The 12,511-nt window shown below is 42.8% G+C and overlaps 1 protein-coding gene across 17 annotated transcripts in view; it reads right to left on the bottom strand.

The window, feature by feature from the left end:
* Positions 1-12,511, bottom strand: part of dmd (dystrophin) — a 216,594-nt gene that overhangs the window by 116,253 nt on the left and 87,830 nt on the right. For all 17 annotated transcript variants that reach the window (XM_061785408.1, XM_061785324.1, XM_061785369.1 and 14 more), the window contains 4 exons: positions 10,938-11,130; positions 8,766-8,911; positions 4,332-4,432; positions 4,133-4,244 (listed from right to left, as the gene is read on the bottom strand). In XM_061785408.1, coding sequence (XP_061641392.1) covers positions 4,133-4,244; positions 4,332-4,432; positions 8,766-8,911; positions 10,938-11,130 — 552 coding nt within the window. The remainder of the gene's footprint in view (positions 1-4,132; positions 4,245-4,331; positions 4,433-8,765; positions 8,912-10,937; positions 11,131-12,511) is intronic.

Below are 12,511 nucleotides of genomic sequence, written 5' to 3'. Positions count from 1 at the left end.
AAAACTAGGGCACACTACTACTAAGTACTTGTTACTAGAGAGGCTAAACTCTGCAATAGTTGACAACTGAGTGCTACTAGTGACACAATAAAATCCTACTAGTTAACATCTAGGCGGCACGGTGGACGACTGGTTAGAGCGTCAGCCTCACAGTTCTGAGGACCCGGGTTCAATCCCCGGCCCCGCCTGTGTGGAGTTTGCATGTTCTCCCCGTGCCTGCGTGGGTTTTCTCCGGGCACTCCGGTTTCCTCCCACATCCCAAAAACATGCATTAATTGAAGACTCTAAATTGCCCGTAGGTGTGACTGTGCGTGCGAATGGTTGTTTGTTTGTATGTGCCCTGCGATTGGCTGGCAACCAGTTCAGGGTGTACCCCGCCTCCTGCCCGATGATAGCTGGGATAGGCTCCAGCACGCCCGCGACCCTAGTGAGGAGAAGCGGCTCAGAAAATGGATGGATGGATGGATAGTTAACATCTAGCACTTCACCAGTAGTATGACTGGCGCGCAGATGTCAACTTGTGCACAGTTTTGTCTCTCCAGTAAGTGGTCCTCCTAGTATGCCCTAGTCAATTATATGGTATATGGCAAGCCATTTGAGCATTTATTCAATATCCTTGATTTGTGCTACGAACGTATCAGTGGGGATTCGGATTGTCTAGTGAATCGTAATGAAAAAACAAATTCCTTACCATAATTTTCCCATTCGAATAAAAACATACGTATTATATTCTGACAAGAGCTGCAATTCTTTGTTTACTTCCGCCGACATTTTGTCTTACTGCGCATGTGTATATGCGCAGTTTTAGCCACAATTCACGTGCACCATGGAGCTGTACTCTCCCCAAGACGATAAGCTCCTTGGAACGAGGCATCCGATAGCCATGAGGAGCTTCACGGATGTTCATGGCACACAGCGGTAGAAAAATTGGATAAAGTTATGCAAGATTCATTCAACACATAATGGCAGATAAGTTGACGAGAGCTAGCCAGCTACCACTAACTAGCAGCTAAGCTAACTAGCAGGCTAAGTAGAAGCAGACGTTGCTAGCCAGCGTGGAATTAGGAGGCCAGTGCAAAACACTATGGCCACAAAGCAGTGAGGTATTCTGGTTAAAGTGAGCCATTTTAAGCTAAAAAGAAGCATTTTGGCAACAGCTTTTTTTCGGCGGGAAAAATGGCTGCTAAAGCGCGCCAGCCAAAATGCATCAGCTGTCTTTTCTGGTGTTGTGACAAAATCTGTGAGCCCCCCACCCCAAAATGCTGCAATTTTATTTGTTGGACAATGACATGGCGAGTCCGAGCTCTATCCTTGATATCCAGTTTTAGATCCATGTACTAGTACACGATGTTCTTTGTCAGCACACTAGTAGAACAACTATGTCTTATTAGTAGCATTTTTTTCCCACTACTGCCTTTCACTACTGTATAACATTTTTTTTGCGCACTAGATGAACGATTAGGGCGCACTTGTACAGCAACTACGTTACTAGTGAGGAAAAACTGTGCAGTAGTTGAAAATTGCCTGCAACTGATTCTATTAGTAACATGTAGTTATTCTACAACCCAATTCCAATGAAGTTAGGACGTTGTGTTAAACATAAATAAAAACAGAATACAATGATTTCCAAATCATGTTCGATCCATATTTAATTGAATACATTACAAAGACAAGGGCGGCACGGTGGACGACTGGTTAGAGCGTCAGCCTCACAGTTCTCAGGACCCGGGTTCAATCCCCGGCCCCGCCTGTGTGGAGTTTGCATGTTCTCCCCGTGCCTGCGTGGGTTTTCTCCGGGCACTCCGGTTTCCTCCCACATCCCAAAAACATGCATGAATTGAATACTCTAAATTGCCCGTAGGCATGACTGTGAGTGCGAATGGTTGTTTGTTCCTATGTGCCCTGTGATTGGCTGGCAACCAGTTCAGGGTGTACCCCGCCTCCTGCCCGATGACAGCTGGGATAGGCTCCAGCACGGCCGCGACCCTCGTGAGGAGAAGCGGCTCAGAAAATGGATGGATGGACAAAGACAAGATATTTAATGTTCAAACTGATCAACTTTTTTGTTTTTAGCAAATAATCATTAACTTAGAATTTTATGGCTGCAACACGTTCCAAAAAAGCTGGGACAGGGTCATGTTTGCCACTGTGTTACATCACCTTTTCTTTTAACAACAGTCAATAAACGTTTGGGAACTGAGGACACTAATTGTTGAAGCTTTGTAGGTGGAACTCTTTCCCATCCTTGCTAGATGTACAGCTTCAGCTGTTCAACAGTCCGGGGTCTCCGTTGTCGTATTTTACACTTCATAATGTGCCACACATTTTCAATGGAAGACAGGTCTGGACTGCACGCAGGCCAGTCTATTACCCGCACTCTTTTACTACGAAGCCACGCTGTTGTAACACGTGCAGAATGTGGTTTGGCATTCTCTTGCTGAAATAAGCAGGGGCTTCCATGAAAAAGACGTTGCTTGAATGGCAGCATATGTTTCTCCAAAACCTGTATGTACCTTTCAGCATTAATGGTGCCTTCACAGAGTTGTATGTTACCCATGCCTTTGGCACTAACACAGCCCCATACCATCACAAATGCTGGCTTTTGAACTTTGCGTCCATAACAGTCCGGATGGTTCTTTTCCTCTTTGGCCCAGAGGACACGACGTCCAGATTTTCCAAAAACAATTTGAAATGTGGACTTGTCGGACCACAGAACACTTTTCCACTTTGCATCAGTCCATCTTAGATGAGCTCGGGCCCAGAGAAGCCGGCGGCGTTTCTGGGAGTAGTTGATAAATGGCTTTTGCTTTGCATAGTAGAGTTTCAAGTTGCACTCACGGATGTGGCGCTGAACTGTATTTACTGACATTGGTTTTCTGAAGTGTTCCTGAGCCCATGTGGTGATATCCTTTACACATATATGTCGGTTTTTGTTGCAGTGTCGCCTGAGGGATCGAAGGTCACGGTCATTGTTGGTTTTCAGCCTTGCCGCTTACATGCAGTGATTTCTCCAGATTCTCTGAACCTTTTGATGATATTATGGACTGTAGATGATGAAATCCCTAAATTCCTTGCAATTGTACGTTGAGGAACATTGTCCTTAAACTGTTTGACTATTTTCTCACGCACTTGTTCACAAAGAGGTGAACCTCGCCCCATCTTTGCTTGTGAATGGCAATTCAGGGAAGCTCCTTTTATACCCAATCATGGCACCCCCCTGTTCTCAATTAGCCTGTTCACCTGTGGGATGTTCCAAACAGGTGTTGGATGAGCATTCCTCAACTTTCTGAGTCTTTTTTGCCACCTGTCCCAGCTTTTTTGGAATGTGTTGCAGCCATAAAATTCTAAGTTAATGATTATTTGCTAAAAACAATAAAGTTTATCAGTTTGAACATCAAATATCCTGTCTTTGTAATGTATTCAATTTAATATAGGTTGAACATGATTTGCAAATCATTGTATTCTGTTTTTATTTATGTTTAACACAACGTCCCAACCTGCGATTGGCTGGCAACCAGTTCAAGGTGTACCCCGGATCCTGCCCGTTGATAGCTGAGATAGGCGCCAGCACTCCCGTGACCCATTGTGAGGATAAAGCGGTACAGAAAATGGATGGATGGACAACGTCCCAACTTCATTGGAATTGGGGTTGTACAAGTGCTTCCTCGTTGTTCTCTGAGTGACATTACAAAATTCTACTAGATAACATATAGCGCTTCACTATAAGTAGTAGAAGATTGCAAATGTCAACTATTGCACAGTTTGGCCAACTCGTAACTGTAATTGTTCTACTAGTACAAAGAAATGTCATTCGGGAGTGTAAGGCAATAGTGGAAAACAGGTTAATAGTAAGACAGTTGTTCTATTAGTGCGCTAAACTGTCCTACCAGTGAGGACAAAGAGCGTACTTGCACATAGACCTTCAGCTGGAGAGCAAGGATATCAAATAAATGCTCAAATTGCTTGCCATATATCTGGGTATTGCTACGACTGTATATGCTATGATGTAATAATGGCCCTCAATATAATTCTTGGAACTTTGGCTCAGTGACAGGTTTATTCAAATGAAATGTATGAAATTGCTTGTTTAAAATACATTAGTGCTTATTAGGTGTGTGTGTTCCCATCTCACCTCAAACTGCATGAGTTTGGCCATGAGCTCCTTGATTGTCTTGGTGTTATCAGTCAACATGGTGCTTAGTCGCCTCCAGCGAGCCATGATGTTGTCCATTTCAGTGTGATACCTAGAAATTAAAAAGTGTTTCTAAGCTTTTTTTTTTTTTTTTTTTTCGTATTTGACGTATTATAACTGGAAAGAGAGAAACTCTTACTTCTGGCAGATTTCAGGTGGAGCTTTCTGGAAAACCTGTTCTACAGCAGATGTCAGGTAGTCCACTTGCCCCTGGTGACTGGTCAGCGCCACCTGGAGTGCCTGGAGATTCATATGGAGGGGGAAAGCCATTTTGTCTCCACACCACATACATATGACTTGTTAAAAATATATACTGTATAAGAGAGTAAAAATTGCATTTCCCTCAGAAAATATGAAAGGTGACAGATGTAAAGATCCTCTGCAAATATGCACCATTGCTTTTGATTTTCTGGCAGAAAAAAGTAAGCAAATATATTGTCCCCTTTTCTGGCTTAGAAAGTAATATCCCTAACAAACTTTAGATTTTGTTCTTTGACTGAATCTGTAGTGAAATTGATGAAACGTTCATGATATATTATATAAAGTGTAAATAAATGTCTTCTAAATGTGACACACTACAGAGAAGAGCGTTGTTAACAACTCAGCCAAATTTGAAAGATTAGAAAAATTGCCAGGTCTAAAAAAATGAGGCTTCAAAATCATGAAAAATCAAGCCCATGCCTTGAATGTGTGAAATCACGTCCCCTGAAAATGGACACTACTACTCATCTAGCATCTTTTTTATGCCGACACACCCCTACATGTTTGAGCTGCGAAATTACTATTTGTCAACTTAAAGCCTCCGCTAGCTGGAAAATACAGTAGAGTGGACCCCGCTATTCGCGGAGGATAGGGACCAGGCTCGACTGCAATTAGTAAAACTCTGCGGATAGTTGATGGCCATTATCATTGGTTTAAAAAAAAAAAATGAACCCAAAGAATTTTTGAATACGCGGGGATATACTGCCAATCAGCGTTTTCCACGAAAAACGCTAACCCTAACCCCCAAAAAAGTATAATACAATATTTTTTTTTAAATTGAAAAAAAAAAAAACTGAATAAATCAGTGAATCGCAATTGCACCAGATAACCACTGATGGGAATGGAGGCACTCAAGATCGTATATAGTGGGGGTTGGGGGGCTCATGCTGTATTAACCTGCCCCAAAAAAATCTGAAATACTGAAATGGTGAAAAACTATTTTATGCTATATATTCAAAATTCAGTGCTACATAGCTCTCAGTCTTGGCACATTTGTGCCAATATCTTCCAACATGTATAATGCATTTAGACACAAACTTCTTAATTCACTTGCTTAGCTCACAATGCTTTCTTGCCGGGTGCCTCTACCACGCCAGTCCTCCCAAGTGGGCCGCCGGCACGTTGCGCCCCGTGCTGCCGTACACGAGCTGCTGCTGACCAGCTCAAGAGAATCAAGATGGTGAAGGCATGTCGGTGTGGCGTGGGTGAGGCGAGGGCCCGTTCAGTTTGTATAAATCATTGTGAAGCACAATTCACCAAGGGTTGGATTGTTGGCCCACTAATAGGGAATGTGAGCTGAGATAAGACGTGGGTGACAATAAAAAGAGCTATTTTGAGCTCGTCATCCACTCTCCTCCATGTGAATGGAAGTGGCTGTGATGATCATTGCTGGCGACAATGAATGTAAGCCTTCGTCTACAAGTGGTTTTGGTGTTTAAAACGCCTTTGGATTCAAACAACAAACCGCATAAATGTCAACCTTAAACCATGGCAGAGACTAATTTTGACCGATTTTATGCATGAAACATTAGAAAAAAATAGATTCTGACAGAATCCGACCTTTAATGTGAATGCTTAACATTCATAATAAATGATAAGCATGCTTGTCAATTCATATCAAGGGTAGCATAACCTGAGAAAATCATCATCGTCTGACATCTCCTGAGACCTTTATCATTGGCGCTCGTCTCCTGACTCTCATTCTCACATAATGGAACATCATTTGATTTAACATGATGGTGTTGCATGTGAACCTTCATTACTGTATTAAAGAAAGTCAGTAAAGGATGAGAAGCAGGCAACAAGGTTTCATCAAAGGATTGACTCGGCACATGTTTTGCTTTCTACTTTGGCTTTCTTTTTGCAAACAGATTCCAAAAGATGGTACTGAGCCTTATTGCCATCCCCTGTGACCATCACGTACTTAGAAATTATGGGAAATTTCAAAGTTGGAAAATTTCCCCCTCTCCTTATTGTAGTGGAGGGGTGTGTGTGTACCAATGATCCTGGGAGCTAAGCTGTCGGGGGCTTTATGCCCCTGGTAGGGTCACCCAGGGCAGGTCATAGGTGAGGGACCAGACAAAGCATGGCTCAAAGATCCCCTATGATAAATACAAACAATGGAAGATGTTTTTACTTGCCCGGGTACAGGTCACCAGGGCCCCCTTCTGGAGCCAGGGCTGGAGGTGGTGATCGATATTGAGCGCCTGGTGGCCAGGCCTGCACCCATGGGGCCCGGCTGGGCACAGTCCGAAGAGGTAGCATGGGGCTCCCTTCCCATGGGCTCACCACCTGTGGTAGGGGCCAAGGGGGTGGGATGCGTAGATAGCTGGGTAGCACCCATGGCGGGGACTTTGGCGATCCGATCCCCGGCTACAGAAGCTAGCTCTAGGAACGTTGAAGGTCACCTGTCTGGCAGGGAAAGAGCCCGAGCTGGTGTGCAAGGTCGAGAAATTATTGCTTGACATCGTCAGGTTCACCCCAACACACGACTTGGGCTTCAATACCAGTCCTCCTGGGAGGGATTGGACTCTTCTTCACTCTGGAGTTAACCACAGCGAGAGGCGCCGAGCAGGGGTGGGCATCCTGATTGCCCCCTGTCTTGGTGCCTGTATGTTGGGGTTCACCCCGGTAGATGAGATGGTAGCCTCCCTCCACCTTCAGGTGGGGGGACAGGTCCTGATTGTTGTTTGTGCCTTTGTATCCACCCTTTTTGGAGTCCTTGGAGAGGGAGCTGGAGAGTACTCCCGCTGGGGACTCTCTCGTTCTGCTGGGGGAACGTTAATGCTCTTGTGAGCAATGATAGTGAGACCTGGAAGGGCGCGATCGAGAAGAACGGCCCCCGATCAGAATCAGAGCGGTGTTTTGTTATTGGACTTCTTCAAACACCATGTTCAAACATAAGGGTGTCCATAATTGCACTTGGCACCAGGACACCTAGGCCACAGTTCGATGATAGACTTCGTGGTCGTGTCATCAGACTTGTGGCCTCATGTCTTGGACACTCTGGTGAAGAGAGGGGCAGAGCTGTCAAATGATCACCACCTGGTGGGGAGTTGGCTCCGATGGTGGCGGAGGATGACGATCCGACCTGGCAGACCGAAACGTATAGGTCTGTTGGGAATTTCTGGCAGAGTCCCCAGGCAGAAGGAGTTTCAACTCCCACCTCTGGCAGAACTTCGCCCACGTTCCTGGAGTCCGAGTCCGAGTGGACCATGTTCCGCGCCTCCATTGTTGAGGCGGCCGACCGGAGCGTTGGCCGTAAGGTGGTCGTTGCGGCAATCCCCGTACCTGTTGGTGGGACGACCCAGGACATGCTGGAGAGACTACGTCTCTTGGCTGGCCTGGGAGCGCTTTGGGATCACCCCGGAAGAGATGGATGAAGTGGCTGGGGAGAAGGAAATCTGGGCTTCCCTGCTTAAACTGCTGCCCCTGCGACCCGACTACGGATAAGCGCAAGAAAATGGATGGATGCAAACTTTCCATGGGAATTAACAAGGATTTATGGGAATAACGGGAATGAACCAGGAATTTGCAGAATTTAATATTGGCTCTTAATAGTCAACGTAAATAACAATCCATCCATACACAACCCTGAGTAAAACAACTGACATTTCATCCAAGTACAGTTGTACCTTGACTTCCAAGTACCCCAACTTACGAGTTACGAACGTTAAATGTGTTGTGACCCAAAATATCCATTAAATTACCCTCAATTTCCAATTTGGAATATTTAAAAAAATCCCCCATTATAACTTCCCCTGGAAATTCATCAGAATGTTTCCACTCCTTTGCAACCTGACTTACAAATAAAGCTGTGAACATGAATATTTATATTTGTTAAGATTTTGTGAGAGTTTAGCATGTTAGGGTCGAGTGGAGACACCATATATTGTGATCATTACCATGGACTGATTTGTTCCAGTGGGAGTTCGCTCATCCGCCTCTCATAATTACAGCGTTGCAGACAGGCACACAAAGTGACACAAGCGAGGCGGCCAGCTTGCTGCACGTTAAGCAGACAGTTGACTTCACCAATTTTCACACAGATTTTCACTTAAAGGAGACATATTTATATTATCTAACCAAGCATAAATTGTTCTGCATATAAGATTTACTAGGTTGTTTAATTTGACACTTGATGGGTGGGCAGACACTCCAGAGACCCAACTATTTGTAGGCAAGCATTAAAAAGGTCAATATTCCATAATTTGTCACCTTTAAAGTTGGAAAGCTTATTTTGCTCATTGCAAATTGTAAGGGAAATGCAGTTGCAATTAATAATTTGTAAACATGAAATGAAACACTGTACCTCCATGTCCTTCAGTCTCTGCTCCATAATAGGATACTCTGTAACAGCTGTGGACGGAATAGCCAGTTTGGCCTCGCATTCCTGTAACCACACTAACAGCGTGGAAACAGTCTCCTTATAACGAGCTGGGGGCAAGCTCTCCAAAACTAGATGAGCAAAATGGAGAAGAAGACAGTCAAACAATAAATATGCTCCAGCTGATGAGTCTCTGCTATGTGCTGACTAAATTAAATGTAATCTTTCTCTGCTAAATGGGACATGCAAGTGTGCTTAGTCAAAAGCTTCAGGGCAGAGGACATGATAATATTATGTATAGCGTAGTTCCCATTTGTTAGCAGTAACAGCAAAAATTAATGCACATTGCTGCCAGCAAAAAACTGTTGGAAATTCTATAACTTCGGGAGAAGTGCATTGAAACTACTGTATATGTATCATACTGCACCATCTCTGTACAACGTTTTTGGCAAACATTATTTAAAAACTAATAAAGGCTAGGTTTAAAGATTAGGTTTCTTGTCAGGACTGTTTACAAATGATCTATTCACAAACAAACGATGTATTGCACCTTACATTTTCATACTATGTGATGTTTGTGTTGTGTAATGTCATTCAAATATAACACTGACCCCATAAATAATTTGCGCCACTAACAAAACTTGATTAAATATTCATCAAGCTTTATTTGTTCACTGAATGAAGAACTCTTTTCCAAACCACTGTATATCAATTTTGTTTATTCTGGGGTGCGGGGGGAATACTCAGACTAAATTTTATCCTGTTAAAACATTCTATTTACTTAGTCTGAACATGTTCAACTAAAGTCAATTGAGTGTGTACACAATGAAGGCAGGGCAAGATCGATTATTTCTACATTTGGCTTTTATATTGTTTTAGAATAGCGATATGGAAAAATGTCTAGGGCCAATACATCTTTTGAACAAGCCTATGATTCCAACTTTGTAGAAACAGTTTAGGGAATGCACTTCTCTTTTCCAGCATACCATAATTTCCCGTATTTTATACACATTTTCCCCCCCAAAAAATTACACATAGGTATAAGGAAAACGGGAGGGTAAAGAAATCACATTGTGTAGATATATAACGGTACTTAGGGGTTGTGAAAAAGGTGTACTTGCATTCCAATATTATATGTAACGTGTAATGTTATAAATTTATACATAATACAGTACATTTCCGCTGCTCATCGAGTGTACATTCCAAAATTCTATCAGACACCCTAACTCTACTGTGAAAGTGTAATTGATTCCCTCATTCGTACAACATTTCGAGTTTCCAAACAGTCCAAGTGAAGCAGAGCAGCACCGGAGCACATTTCGAAAAACACCCCGAGAATCATGACGGTCTCGTGGGTGACACCATGTTTGTCGGATTTAGCATCTTCGCCAGATTTATTTCTTGTACTGCAACTTCATGGACCATATAAATGACAAGTTACTCTGCTGCTTTTAAGAAGACAGTGATCACTGGGGGGGTGGGGGGGGGCAGAACCAGCAAGCTAACTGTCCCGTTCGGTACATTTTGTTCCGTTGTTTCTGTGGCGACCCCTAAAGGTACAAGCTGAAAGGAAAAGAAGAAGCTTCTGCCGTTGGCTACGGCCCACAGTAACTGTACTTTGTTGTTTCAAAATAGACCCCAAGATAAATGGACTAGCGTCTCTTGTGGTCATAGAAGGTGCACAGTACTATTAAAATGTTATACTTGTCCTATCAGTGAGCAATGATTTGAGTCGATCACCATCTTTGTTCATTACTAACATGAGAATTCAAGTAGAAATGCATGGTGAGGAAGCGACATGAACGTCAGCGCATGCACACAGAGCTGAACATATTTTTGAAAAACCTAATAAAATACGGATAATACTTCATGCAAACTGACGATGCATATTATACATAGGTAGAATGGAATTTCTGATTTTTGGGGTCAATTTTGGGGGTGCGTATTATACTCGAGAGTATATTATACACAAAAAATTGTGGTAATTGTGCCCTGATACCCATTCCAATTTTGGGATGAAATGGAAGACGTCAGACTTCACAAATGCTCTTTGCAAAAATGAAACACTTCCCAGAGGAGGGGCCAGGCCTCCCAAAAAGTTTGTCTATATGTTTCGGCGATGATAAAACATTAATTTTCATTACGAGAAAGTCTCACTTAGTTGTAGCTGCCTCTCTCTCGCCCGCAGATCCTCCAGAACCTTGCGGTAGTGTTCTTTGAACACGTTGATGTCGGCATCCAGGAAAGCTGACGTGTCCTCCTCCCCATCTTTCTCCCCCTTTAGCTCCCCCAAACGTTTGTCTAAAAGCTCCACTTGTGGTTGTAAGGAGGCCAGACGGGACACTTCCTCCTGCAAGATAGAGAGGCATGGTTTAGCGACTCAGGAAATATATTGTGTTTTCATTTCCTTGGTTCCACTCAATTAGTTTTATGTTAAATCAGTTCTATTTTTACGGAAATGTTTAAATAAAGGCCCTGATGCTAATAAGGAGGAAGCCAAGCAAAAAATTGGAGGAGTGCAAAATAAAAAAAACAAAATGTACTCAAGAAGGTTTCTGGACCTTAAACTAAACAAAAAAAGCCAAACGTGTATGTAGAGCATACAATGAAATAATAGCATTGGATGGAGAAGGAAATGACAACTGACCACTAAATGGAAGCTGAACCACAGTAGGTCTATTTTATTAAAATGGGGAAACTGACATATACTCACAGAAAAGTACTGAGACACATAGATGCATGGAAAAAAAGAAATTAAAAGAAGACAAATAAGAATGATGAAAGCGGATGGCACAGTAACGCATGTGAATAGCATTTCGGTCTCATACTTAAAAGGTTCTGGGTTCAAATCTCGGCTCTGACCTTTCTGTGTGGAGTTTGCATGTTCTGCCTGTACTTGTTTTTGTTTGAGTATTCCTATTTCCTCCCAGGTTCTGAAAAGCATGCATGTTTGGCTGAATTCTAGGTTGTTTGTCTACAGTGGCTATACAAAGTCGACATACCCCTGTTTAAATACCATGTTTTCTGTGAAATAAAAAAATGAGACCAAGACAAATTTCTAAACTTTTTCCACAAATGATGAGACCTATAACCTGAAAATTCAATTGAAAAAAATGTTTTAATCTTTTCTAGAGGGAAAGTAAAAATAAACAACTAAGATAATGTGGTTGCACAAGCGTGCGCACCCTCTCATAAGTGGGGATGTGGCAGTGTGCCGAATTGAACAATCACAATCAAACTCCTATTAAATGGGAGTCAGTACACAACTGACACCATTTACAGTGCATCTGATTAACATCAAATAAAGCTGTTCTAGTAGGCTTTTCCTGACATTTCTTTTTATTTATTTTTTTGCTTTACAGCAGAGCCTGAAGGTATTGTGTTAACACTGACTGCTATTTGGAACTGTTAACTCTTAACTATCTGTAATACTGAAAGTGATAGGTGTTCTTTTGGTGATGTGCAGTTTTGTCTTAACGTCAAAAATACCTTTTGAAATTATGGAAAAGGTTCAACTTTGGTTTCATTTGACCGTATAACAATTTCCCAAACGTGTGGAAAAATGTGTTTCAAAATTCCCCAAACACCCATCCATCTATTTTCCACACCGCTTATCCTCACAAGGGTCGCGGGCGTGCTGGAGCCTATCCCAGCTAACTTCGGGAGAGAGGCGGGGTACACCCTGAAGTGGTCGCCAGCCAATCGCAGGGCACATATAAACAAACAACTAT

This window comes from Phyllopteryx taeniolatus, chromosome 1 (genome assembly GCF_024500385.1).
Source record: "Phyllopteryx taeniolatus isolate TA_2022b chromosome 1, UOR_Ptae_1.2, whole genome shotgun sequence".
Classification (NCBI taxonomy): Eukaryota; Metazoa; Chordata; class Actinopteri; order Syngnathiformes; family Syngnathidae; genus Phyllopteryx; species Phyllopteryx taeniolatus.
Note: the sequence above shows the minus strand (reverse complement) of the source record. Positions and strands in the feature narration are given on the sequence as shown.